Raw genomic sequence first — 12728 nt, 5'->3', positions numbered from 1 at the left:
TCTGACATCCTGCTCTTTCTCTTCTAATCTAGTGAGTCACCAAATTACCCCTACTCGCTTCTGCCAGTCTACCCAAAAGGGCTGTGTCTGAGCTCAACAACCCTACTGCCAAATTTCCTTCTCCCAGCCCACCCCCTGCCCCTGCATCCCCACCCCATGATGATGGAGGAAGTGCAGAACACAGCCTGGCTCTCACCCGGCCGGCCAGCCATGCTCAGGGAGAGCCCTGGCCGGCACAGCCTGGAAGCTCTGTGGGTGATGGGTTACTTGTCCCGCAGGACTGATATCATTGCTGACCTCAAAGAACAGATCTCAGAGCTGACAGTGATCATAGAGCAAATGAACAGAGACCATCGTTCTGCCCAAAAATTGGTGAGTGGTCCTTGAGTGAGCTATGGGAAAGGGAAAGACCAATAGCTTCAGATCACCTGCTATGTTCCAGGCAAGGGGCCAAGTCCCTGGCTCATGGAGCCAGGTTGCCCAAACAACAGCTCTGCAGATAAGACTGTGGTCACCCCATCGTATTTCTCTGACTCCATCCTCATCCAAAATTGCCAAGAACTCAAGTCCTTCCTCTAATTGTTGTTCAGTCACTGTCATGTCCAACTCTTTGCAATCCCATTTATCTGAAGCATGTCAGGTTTCCCTGTCCATCACTATCTTTCAGAACTTGCTCAAACTCATGTCCATTGAGTTGATGATGCCACCCAACCATCTCATCCTCTGTCGTCCCCTTCTCATCCTGCTCTCAATCTTTCCCAGCATCAGGGTCTTTTTCAGTGAGTTGGCTGTTCGCATCAGGTGGCCAAATTATTGGAGCTTCAGCTTCAGTGTCAGTCCTTACAATAAATATTCAGGGTTGATTTCCTTTCGAGACTGACTGGTTTGATCTTCAGGCCTAAGTCAATTTCCAGGAGCTCCCTGGGCATCTCTGGCATGCTCAATGCCACTATCTTTTCCACTAGGAAAGAAAGAAAGTGAAGTCGCTCAGTCGTGTCCAAGTCTTTGCGACCCCATGGACTATAGCCTACCATGCTCCCCCATCCATGGGATTTTCCAGGCAAGAGTACTGGAGTGGGTTGCTCCACTAGGGGGCACCAGCAATTTCCTCCAGAGCCTACTATGCCGTGTGGTGAGATTAATTTCAGACCTTGCTGAAACTCTTGCTAATGGCACCAGCATGACCAGTATTTTAGTTTCACTCAAAAACTATCCAGAAGCCTCCAGTCCCACTTCCTGTTGCTGTTGAAACTGCTGAAGCCCACTCTCCCAAATCTGTTGATTTCAGTTTGCACTCTTCGTGTCTCCTGGGGCTTGTGGTGACACTCCCTTTAGATTTTACCATCTGCTTTATCACGGACTCTTCTTCCCCACCCCAAGCAGGGGTGCCTGGTGTCCTGAGCTGGAGTGATAAACCAGAGCGACACTTACATCTCCTTCCCATCCGCTCATTCCTTCCCCCACCCCCAACCTGTGCCATGCTTGCTGTTACTGGAACCCACGTGTGAAGGGTGACTTCCCAGAAGGCAGCCCCAGGTGTGTCTGAATCCTATAGAGACCCAGCCTAGGACTCAGGCTGAGACCTTCCCTTCTGGTGATTCATCCCTGTACTTCTCTGAAAACCTTGTTTTTGTGGTCACCTTCTACAGAGAGGAAATTGAGACTCAGGAAGTTAAATAATTTGCATGAGATCACTCAACTCATCCTTGGTGGTTTATTGGGCAAAACACACACTTTCAAAACACTGGCCCTACTGAAGACATATTTAGAGATTATTTCGATGGAGAGACTTCACATTGTAATTCTCACATTCCTCCCGTCACGCCCCACATTGTTATGCGACTGCACAGAGGGGAGAAGTCCTGGCCCCCCAACCCTTATCCCAGCTGGCAGTGTCCATTCCTCCTGAGACACCAGCCAGAGGACCCAATGTGTTAGAACAGAGGGTCACCTGCAACTGAGCACTCCCTGCCTCTGGAAACACAGTCATTCTGCTAAGGACTTATTAACATGGTCTTTAAGTTCATCGAAGACAGGGCCTGAGTCTTAGGCCTGTTTGATGTTTCCAGGTCAAGCCTTTTGCACAATAAATGATTGCTCAATTGAGTTACATTCCCCAAATCCAAAGGCCATGACCTTATAGAGATTCAGTTCAGTTCAGTCACTCAGTTGTGTCCGACTCTTTGCGACCCCATGAATCGCAGCACGCCAGGCCTCCCTGTCCATAACCTACCCCCGGAGTTCACTCAGACTCATGTCCATCGAGTCAGTGATGCCATCCAGCCATCTCATCCTCTGTCGTCCCCTTCTCCTCCTGCCCCCAAGCCCTCCCAGCATCAGGGTATTTTCCAATGAGTCAACTCTTTGCATGAGGTGGCCAAAGTACTGGAGTTTCAGCTTCAGCATCATTCCTTCCAAAGAAATCCCAGGGCTGATCTCCTTCAGAATGGGCTGGTTGGATCTCCTTGCAGTCCAAGGGACTCTCAAGAGTCTTATAGAGATTACATCCAGCCAAAGAGAAAAACAAAACAAAACAAAACAAAACAGTGAAAGGAATGGTTCCCATGCAACCAACTAACACAGAGGCAAGAATTGTTTCATTCCTTCAGTAACTATGTGGGAGAGGTGAAGGGAGTGGGGGGGTACCCCATGAATGAGAAGGCTTCTCAGAAGTTGCAAGTTGAAGTGGGAGGGGGGGTCCTCCTTCCTGTCTTGTTAATACTGGCCTGGCCTCATTTCCAGCTCTCTAATGAAATGGATCTCCGCTGTGCTGAGATGCAGAAGAACTTTGAAAGCAAGACGAGGTATGCTCTCTGGCACAAGTTCCTGTATACTGCAGGTCCTAAGGTTCCTGCATCCTTGCGAGATTTCAGTTCACTGGGATTTCAGACAATGGGGTCGCAAGGGGGGAGGGGTAGATAAGAGACATGTCTTTGGAGAGCAGGATGATTCGATCTGAGGCCACTGAAACATAGCACAGAGGTTATTCCTGACTTTGTACTTTATCATCCAGTTATTTCAGTTATAATCTCCCTTTCAGTTGATTGCTAAGAAGAAACAATTTTCAGTTCTCTATGAGATTTCCGTGGTAAACTACTATTGTTCTCAGCCCAGTCTCTCCCTGCCCCCCTCTTCTTCCTCCCCTCTTCTCTAACTGTCTTGGCTGCTAGCTCAAGGCTGGGCAAAATGGGAAGAAAGTATGGGAGGGCAGGAGCCAGAGCTGCAGAGACAAACCAAGGGGAAGAAAAAGAAAATGTGTTGTCTGTGTGAAAGTGAAGACCCACAAAGTCCCTTTCTTAGTCCTGCTGGAGAGAAGTCCTCATAAGTGTTGCAAACTTGCTTTTAATTTTTTTAAATTAATTAATTAACTTGCTTATTAATAGACTATTTTTTAGATTCACAGTAAAACATAAAGTACAGAGAATTTCCACATACCCCCTGGCCCCACACCTGCACAACCTTCGTCATCATTGACGTCCTGCCCCACCACCAAGGGGTATTTGTTACAATCAATGAGCCTGCTCCCAAAGTCTTAGTTTATGTTAGGGTTCACTCCTTTTTTTTTTTTCTTTTGGCTGTGCTGGGTTTTCATTGCTGCATGTGTGCTTTCTCTAGTTGCAGTGAAAGAGCCTGTCTAGTTGTGGTACTCGGCCTTGATTTCCCCAAAACATGGGGGATCTTAGTTCCCCAACCAAGGATTGAACCCGTGTCCCCTGCTTTGGAGGCAGGTTCCCAACCATCGGATCATCAGGGAAGTCACTCTTGATACTGCAGATTCTATGGGTTTTGATAAATGTTTAGTGTCATGTATCCACCATTACAATATCATACAGAATAATCTCACTGCCCTAAAAATCCTCTGGGCTCTGCCTGTTCATTGCTGTCTCCCCACTAATCTCCGGAAACCACTGATCTTTTGACCACTTCTATAGATGTGACTTTTCCAGAATTTCATATAGTTGGAATCATACAGCCTGTAGGCTTTTCAGACTGAGTTCTTCTACTTACCAGTATGCATTTAAGATTCCTCCAGGTCTTATCTTGGCTTGACAGCTCCTACAGCCCTGTGTTTTAATGCCCTTCTTGAACACTGCCAACATCTGCCTCCTGGAATGGAGCCTGGCAAGAACTTAGGCTCTAAAATTATCCTGGGTGTTAATCAGCTCACAGTTTCTTTGCTGTAAGCAAAGACCCTGTTGTTGGGGGTAGTCTATGGCCCCCCGATGACTCCATTCAAAATAGTGGATGGTGAAAACAGAGGTCTCCTCAATCGTTTCTGGATGGATGCCAGAAGAATGTGTCAGGAAGTGAGGGCCCCACTGCCTGCCCACCAGCTGCCTGCATGAGGAGGGGAGCTGAGATCAGGTGAACCTTCCACAGGTGACTGTGGCCTTCTCCTGGGGCCCCACAGGGAGCTCGAGGAAGCTCACGCAGCACAACTCAGTGAGTTGGAGAAAAACTACAAAGCAGCCTTGAAGGCAGAAAAGTTGGCTGCCCAGGACAAACTAGGTAAGGTTTGGGGAGATGACCCTGGTAAGGGGGCAGAGGCTGACCATGCAGGTTGAGGGCAAAGGATTTCCCATGGCCATGGCTGCATTCTGGGTAGACTTTCAAAGTTTACTTCTAAAGCCCAGGAAGAGGGAGTGATTGAGAATGAAACTGAAAAAAGGGAAACCATGTCAACAAACAACCTCTCTACCCCGAGAAGTTAGAAGGGTCTACAGCCAAGTTTGGGGGTTTGAACAAGTCCCTTCACCTCCTTGAGTCTCACTATCCCCATCTGGGAATTGAGGACAATAATACCTGCCTTTATCACAGTGGTAAGAATATGAAAGCACTTTTTAAAATATATTTAAAAGTTCTACAAATATAATACTGTTCCAATTCAGCAAGTTTCCTCACTGGTAAAATTATGGTGCTTCATCAAACGCTAACAGGCACACTGTGATTTGTATGACTTTATAACCTATAAGGGTTGTGCGGGCCACTTATCCCACTGTTTATGCTGCCCTTGGGAAGGGCAAAGTGTGTATCATTCAGAATTCTGAGTTTATAGAGTAATCTCTACAGGGAGAAGGAGAAATTTTTCCCTTTTTATATTTTTAAAAGATGTATTAGTCATAAAAGAAACGAATCACCAGTCCAGGTTCGATGCAGGATACAGGATGCTCGGGGCTGGTGCACTGGGATGACCCAGAGGGATGGTACGGGGAGGGAGGTGGGAGGAGGGTTGAGGATTGGGAACACGTGAACACCCGTGGCGGATTCATATTGATGTATGGCAAAACCAATACAATATTGCAAAGTAATTAGCCTCCAATTAAAAAAAATGATATTGGTATTAATACCTTGCCAGCTTTCCAATTTTCTAAAGAAAAGATTTTTGTCTTAAATAAAAGATAATTGTTTTCAAAACCAGGACACACTAGGAATGTTATTTTAAAAAGACAGAAGGTTTTGCTTCTCTTTTACCCTCAGTTGTAGGTTTGCCCCCAGGGATTAGTTCTCAGTTTTGGAGGTGCCTCAGAATCACCTGACATCATATTATCAACAGATAATGAGCCTTGCCTCTGAGACCTTGACTCAGTGGGTTCAGGGTAGGGTCCAGGCATCTGATTTCTGATAAGCTTCCAGTATGCCTGCTGAGGCAGCACCATGGTTTCACCACTGATGGGATGAGTTCAAGGTGTGGATGGTGTGCAGGAGGGCTCTAACATGAATTTGAAATCATGTATTTCAGAGGAATAATGATGACTCGACTCTGTTTTTTCTTTTTGTTCTCAGAGGAGATGGGAAAAGAATATAAATATTTGAAGAATATGTTTCATATATATCAGGTGAGATTCAGAGCTCCTTGGTGGATTATGAGAGAGAAGCAAGGCTCCTTCTTGGCTGATGATGTTGAGATGAATCTAGAGTGCTTGCCCAGAAAATAATTTCCTGAAATCCCCAGTCTGCTTGAACCTAAGTGGCCCTCACTGCACCCAGGGAGAAAAGTGAACCTATGGATTTTTATGGCATCCTTGCAGGACAGTTTGGCCTCTGGACCCTAAAAGAGTCCATTGATGAATATGTTTGTCATGACCAAAGTAATACCTGCTTGTTGTTTTTTTTTTTTAAAGAAATTCAAAAATCAACAACAGCAACAGCCAAAAGAACTATCGCCACTCTAAAGAAAACCACTTTTTAAGATCTGTACTTTGTAATATATTTAATTTTAGCCGAACACTGGGTCAAAAGGAATAAACACTTGAAAGGTCTTCGACGCATTTGACCAAATTGCCATCCAAAAAGGCTGTATCACTCTGCACTAACTTCAGCAAGTGGAGCAGGGGGCACCCCACAACATAGCCCATCCATTTTGTCAGCTAATCTGATGGAAGCCCAGGAAGCCAGAATTAGGGCACAGTTTCATTCTAGGGGGATGAGAGAGTAGGAAACGGGAAGTGGACGGGGGAGGGCTGGGGCAGCAAGGCCCTACTATGGATCCTGGGTGGCCAGGGACTTTCCAATTTTCAGCCTTGATAGTCTGGAGTCCCAGGAAACTGCTCAGTCCCAGGCAAACAAGGACAGTTGATTTAAAAAATTAGCATCTTGACATTTCCCTTGTTTCCTACTGTGTTATTGATTAGTAATTCATGATTCAGAGGGAGCTGACATGAACACATGCAGTGTGCTCAACTGCCTGTCTTCAAAGGAAGCCCCATTCCAATAGGGCAAACACCACACAGAGTCTGCTTTGATCTTTAGGGTCTTGGGTCCCAGGGCTGGAATCAAAGCCCACCAGTTAATGTATGGAGGCCCACAGCCAGGGGCTGTGGTAAGGGAAGCTGCAGAGAGCTCAGTACTGGGCCTCAGGCTGGGGTGCAGCCTTTCAGGATGCTTTTCTTCATGGTACCTTTGTCCCCCCAACAGGACAGCATTTATGATGAAATGGAAGACAAGTGGTCAAAGAAGAAGGCAGAGTGGGAGAAGGATGAGAAGCTGGAACGGGAGAGGATACTGTTACAGCAAAGTGAGTTCAGAAACTTTGGACTTTTTGATGACAGATACCCCAAGAAACTGGCATTAATGTTGATCTCGACTCGAGAAAGGTGGCCTTGGAGTCTTGAAAGATGATGTGCTGCAGGGCTGGACTCCTGAATGGAAAGTGTCTGGAGACTTCAAGAAAGTGCAGCAGGATGGAGTCTTTTAGAGTGTTTAACCACCTGAGGGACTAAACCGTACCATCCAGAGCTCTCTGGTTGCAAGTTTGGCAATCACGAGCTGGACTGAGCTTGGGGACATCTGTAGGATTGCAGACTTGTCCAAAGTTCCAGAAAAAAAAAAAAAGGCTCCTGAATTAGTTCCAAATACTCACTTTTTGGGAGAGGGGCAACATGATCCATTACATGGAAAGTCTCTATACTGCCATGTCCCTTCCAAAGGAAGCCATGTTTGATGTATTTTTCAATTGAGGTATTTTTTTGAGATAAAGTGTACAGCATGTTGATTTGATATATTCATATATTGCTATGTATTCTTAACATTTCCAACACTTAGCACAGCGCCTGGATCACACAAAGTGCCCTATAGGAGACTCTCCTACCTGCACTGAGCTTTTTCATAAATGGAAAAAGGAGAGGGAAATCTCTGAAGTTTCTGCTTCCTGATCTAGAGGACTAGTTGAGGCAGAAGTGGGGCCTCTATAAACTTATTCCACATCCTAGCTCAACCCAATTCAGATCTGATTTAGCTGACTAGCAAACCACTCATTAAATGCAGATACTCCCTGGGAAAGCTCATCCTCAAGTCCCTTCCCTCCCTGGATAACCAGGAGATAGCATGAAGACCCTGGAGTCAAGGCTGGGAAATGGGGCATGGGGGCTGCTCCTGCTTGAGGCTTTCCTGGAATCTTGGTGTAGCTCAGGTCGTTGGAGAAGGCAATGGCACCCCACTCCAGTACTCTTGCCTGGAAAATCCCATGGAGGGAGGAGTCTGGTAAGCTGCAGTCCATGGGGTCGCTAAGAGTAGGACACAACTGAACGACTTCACTTTCCCTTTACCCTTTTGTGCATTGGAGAAGCAAATGGCAACCCACTCCAGTGTTCTTGCCTGGAGAATCCCAGGGATGGGTGAGCCTGGTGGGCTGCCATCTATGGGGTCACACAGAGTTGGACACGACTGATAAGACGCAGCAGCAGCAGCAGCAGCAGTCCAGGCTGTTGCCCAGACTCCCAGCTACTCAAACTACAGCTATGCCATGTTGTCAAAGTCTGTGCTAAGATGCTACAGCTGGTTTTGGAAGACCAGACATTAGCTGCTCACAGTGTACCTTAGTCCAGACTTATCTTGTGATCCCACGGTTTGCCTCCCTACCCAACCCCAGCGCCATGATGCTGAAGAAGAGATTTGTGTGAGACCTTCACCTGTCCATCATCCTGTTTAGTATTATAGTTCTATTGGCAGCTCTTCCAGCCCCTCAAAATGATTAAGCCTAGCTCTGCCTCAGGGCTAAGTACAGAATACATTTTATTGCTGGAAAAGTCATGTTACCCAAGAGCTGTATTTTAGGATTCGAGTATCCAAGAAAACATAGTGATTAATTCAGCAGAAGCAACATTTAAAATAATAAATAACAGATCCAAAATAAACTACACAAAAAGAACCAGAGGTATTAGAAATAAGGGGCTTCCCAGGTGGCGCTAAGGGTAAAGAACCCACCTGCTGATGGAGGAGACATAAGACACAGGTTTGATCCCTGGGTGGGGAAGATCCCCTAGAAGAGGGCATGGCAACCCACTCCAGTATTCTATTCTTGCCTGGAGAATCCCATGGACAGAGAAACTTGGCAGACTACAGTCCATAGAGTCACAAAGAGTCAGACAAAACGGAAGCAACTTAGCACATGTGCATGCACTAGAAGTAAATCCCACGCGGCTGATGTGATGGAGAACCATCGCCATATTCTCCTCATTCTCAGGCATCTCCAGGTGAGCGTCAGAGGTTAAATACCAGGCTGAAAGGACCTGGAGTTGTTTGACCCAGTCTGGAATTTGTACTATCTTCAGATATTCTGGTTTTCTTTGTGTGTCTATTTTTCCCACATTTACCCATATATGTCATTTCTTCATCTCCACAGAACATAAGATAACCAGAAAGTTTGAGTTAGAATCAGAAGAAGAAAGGAAGAAAATAAATGAGTCCTACACAGCTATCTTTGAGAACTTCAATCAGGAGAAGGAGGTAACTCAGTGCAAACACATCAGTGGTTGAATGTGCAGTCTGGGTGGGATGTCCAGTTCCCAGGGGTGCCTCTGTAATGAGGCAAACTCTTTGTTTTGGGAGGGGGGGTATGGTCCTACTTTTCCAGCTTCCCTGGAAACTTCTGCAAGCAGACTGTCATTATGTGGTTCTTTATCTAGACAGTCTTACCACAGGATTATTGGAATGAAAATTGTCATTTATAGGAAATAATAGAATGCTAAAACATATACAAAGCCCGCAGTTCCCTATTTGCCAAAATCTCAGTTTCTGAATGATCTTCTCATCCTTGACTGTAACTGAAGAGAAATGGCAGTGTTGCAAACTAAACGGAGCAAGTCTGGACACGTACAACTCATGTTAGATGAGTTTTGACAAACATGTTCATCCATGTAGTGAAGTCAAGTGTTGGTTGCTCAGTCGTGTTCAACTCTTTGCGACCCCATGGACTGTAGCCCACCAAGCTCTTCTGACCATGGAATTCTCCAGGCAAAACTACTGGAGAGGGTAACCACTCCCTTCTCCAGGGGATCTTCCCAACCCAGGGATGGAATCCAGGTCTCCTGCATCGCAGGCAGATTCTTTATCATCTGAGCCACCAGGAAAGCCCCATGTAACCAACATCCAAATCAAGACCTAGAACATTTCATCAACCCTGAAAGCATGCCTGTGCCCCTTCGCAGCTAACCCCTATCTACCTCAAAACCTTCCCCAAGACAACCACTCTTTTTATTCATATAACTATAGATTTAGTTCAGTCTAGTTCAATCGCTCAGTCATGTCCAACTCTTTGCAACCCCGTGAACTACAGTACGCCATATTTCCCTGTCCATCACCAACTCCTGGAGCTTTCTCAAACTCATGACCATCGAGGTGGTGATGTCATCCAACCATCTCATCCTCTGCCGTCCCCTTCACCTCCCACCTCCAATCTTTCCCAGCATCAGGGTCTTTTCTAAGGAGTCAGTTCTTTGCATCAGGTGGCCAAAGTATTGGAGTTTCAGCTTCAGCATCAGTGTTTCCAATGAATATTTAGGACTGATTTCCTTTATGATTGACTGGTTTGGCTCCTTGCAGTCCAATGGACTCTCAAGAGTCTTCTTCAACACCACAGTTCAAAAGCATCAATTCTTCAGCACTCAGCTTTCTTTATGGTCCAACTCTCACATCCACACATGACTACTTGAAAAACCACAACTTTCAATAGACGGGCCTTTGTCAGCAAAGTAACGTCTCTGCTTTTTAATATGCTGTCTAGGTTGGTCATAGCTTTTCTTCCAAGGAGCAAGTGAACAAGCGAAACAACTATAGATTAGTTTCACCTGTTTTTAAGCTTCATATAAATGGAATCATACAGTATATGTGCTTTGTTGTGTAGCTTCTTTCCCCTCAATTATTTCTCTGAAATTTATCCATTGTTCGTATCAGTAGCTTTTTCCTTTTATTGCACAGTAGTATTTATTTGTAGGACTATAACACAATGTGTTCACCATTTTTCTGTTTTTGGAGATTTTGATTGGTTCTATTTTTTGATTTTTACAAACAAAGCTTCTATAAATACCATGTGTAACTATTTTTGTAGACTTAGTCTCTCCTTTCTCATGAGTATATACCTAGATGTGTTATTACTGGACTCTAACGTAGGGATTTATAACAAAGTACTAAGATATTTTCCACAGAAGTTGTGCCATTTTTCTCTTGCACCTCAACTATATGAGAATTCCAGTTGTTCTATATCATCAACAACAATTAATATTACTAATCTTTTCCTTAAGAAGTTTTTTTTTTTTTAATTTTGTTTTTTGGTTGCACCATGCATCTTTGTTCCCTGACCAAGGATTGAACCCAGGCCCTCAGGCCCTCAGTGAGTGTGGAGTCCTAACCACTGGACTGCCAGGGAATTTCTGAGTATTGCCGATCTTTTAATTTTGGCTATTTCAATGGGTATGACCCTGGAAGAGGGCATGGAAACCCACTCCAGTATTCTTGCCTGGAGAATCCTATGGCCAGAGGAGTCTGGCAGCCTACAGTCCATCAGATTACAAAGAGTTGGACATGACAGAAGCTTCTGAGCACAACACAGCTCAGCAATAGGTATAAAGTGCTATTTCATTATTATTTTAGTTTCCCTGATGACTAATTACGTCAGGCAAATTTTCATATGGTTATTGGACCATTTATATGTCTTCTTTTGTGAAGTTCAGTTCAAGTTTTTTGCCAGTTAAAAAGAAATTGCGTTATTTACCTTTTTATAATCGGTACGTAGGAGTACTTTTTATACTATGAATACGGTTCTTTGTCAGATATACATGCTGTGAATTCTGTGGTTTGCCTTTTCATTTTGCTCACATTGTCTCTCCACGTGCAAAAGTTTTACTTTCGATGAAAAGTTGGTTATTGACTTTTTCCTCGTATGGTAATAGCTTTTTGTGTCCTCTGTGAAACTGTTGCCTATTCCAAGAACATGAAGATATTCTAGTTTTTAAAAGTTTCATAAGTTTAGCATTTATGATTCTGTGATCCATTTTGAATAATTTTTTTGATATTAAAGGTCTTAGATCATTTTTTCCATATTTATATTCATTGTTTCAGAATGATTTGTTGAAAAAAAATGTCCCTTTCTCCATTAAGTTACCTTGATGTCTTTGTTGTATTTGAGGGGGTAGGGGGCAAACTCTCTCCATTCTGCTCCATTCAACTATCTGTCTATATTTAGGCCAACAAAACAATGTCTTAATTTCTGTAGCTTGAAATCAGGGAGGAAAAAAAAATCTTCCAACTTTGCTCTTGCTTTTCAAGGTTATTTTAGTTCTTCTTCAGCCTTTGAATTTCTATATAAATTTTATAATTATCTTGTCAAGAAAGCCTAGTGGTATTTTAAGTGGGATTGCAATGAATGTAAAGCTCGGTCTGTGGAGAATTGGATATTTAACAGTATTAAATCTTACCCTAACAAAAGAAAACTCTTTAATAAAATATGATTGCTTTCGATACTTCTTGATACACTAAGGTTGAGAAGGAGTAAGATTTTCATCATTTAACTTCAACATGTCATGTCACTACTTTGTAATGTGTGCTTTATTAAAGCAACATCTGAACTTTGGTGAATATTGCATTCCTGAATCGTATTCTGGCTTTCTTAATTTTCTGAAAGAAGTGCCAGAACCCCAGTTGCTGACCTTTTCTACATAAAATTCTTTTTAGGAGCTCTTAAAACAACATGAAAGGGATACCTTGCAATTAGAGGAGCTTAGAAAGACAAAAGAGGTAAGCTTTTTCATTTTTCCTGTGGAATTAGCCTCTAACAAATACATTGCTAAAATGATACATTCTCAATATAATGGAATCTATGATAATTTTCCCCAAACCATTGAAAAACAAAAGAGCTAAAGCTGAGTTAGGGCTTCCCCAGTGGCTCAGCAGTAAAGAATCTGCCTGCAGTTCAGGAGCCGCAGGAGTCACGGGTTCAATCTCTGGGTCAGGAA

General features: G+C 44.0%; 1 protein-coding gene across 1 annotated transcript in view; it reads left to right on the top strand.

Moving 5' to 3' along the window:
• The window catches only part of FLACC1 (flagellum associated containing coiled-coil domains 1), a 38745-nt gene that overhangs the window by 14116 nt on the left and 11901 nt on the right, over positions 1–12728 (top strand). Inside the window, exons 6-12 of the mRNA XM_055574774.1 lie at positions 279–372; positions 2743–2804; positions 4412–4509; positions 5785–5837; positions 6916–7015; positions 9122–9225; positions 12448–12510. Coding sequence (XP_055430749.1) covers positions 279–372; positions 2743–2804; positions 4412–4509; positions 5785–5837; positions 6916–7015; positions 9122–9225; positions 12448–12510 — 574 coding nt within the window. The remainder of the gene's footprint in view (positions 1–278; positions 373–2742; positions 2805–4411; positions 4510–5784; positions 5838–6915; positions 7016–9121; positions 9226–12447; positions 12511–12728) is intronic.

The sequence above is a fragment of the Bubalus kerabau genome, chromosome 3, assembly GCF_029407905.1.
Source record: "Bubalus kerabau isolate K-KA32 ecotype Philippines breed swamp buffalo chromosome 3, PCC_UOA_SB_1v2, whole genome shotgun sequence".
Taxonomy (NCBI): Eukaryota; Metazoa; Chordata; class Mammalia; order Artiodactyla; family Bovidae; genus Bubalus; species Bubalus kerabau.
Note: the sequence above shows the minus strand (reverse complement) of the source record. Positions and strands in the feature narration are given on the sequence as shown.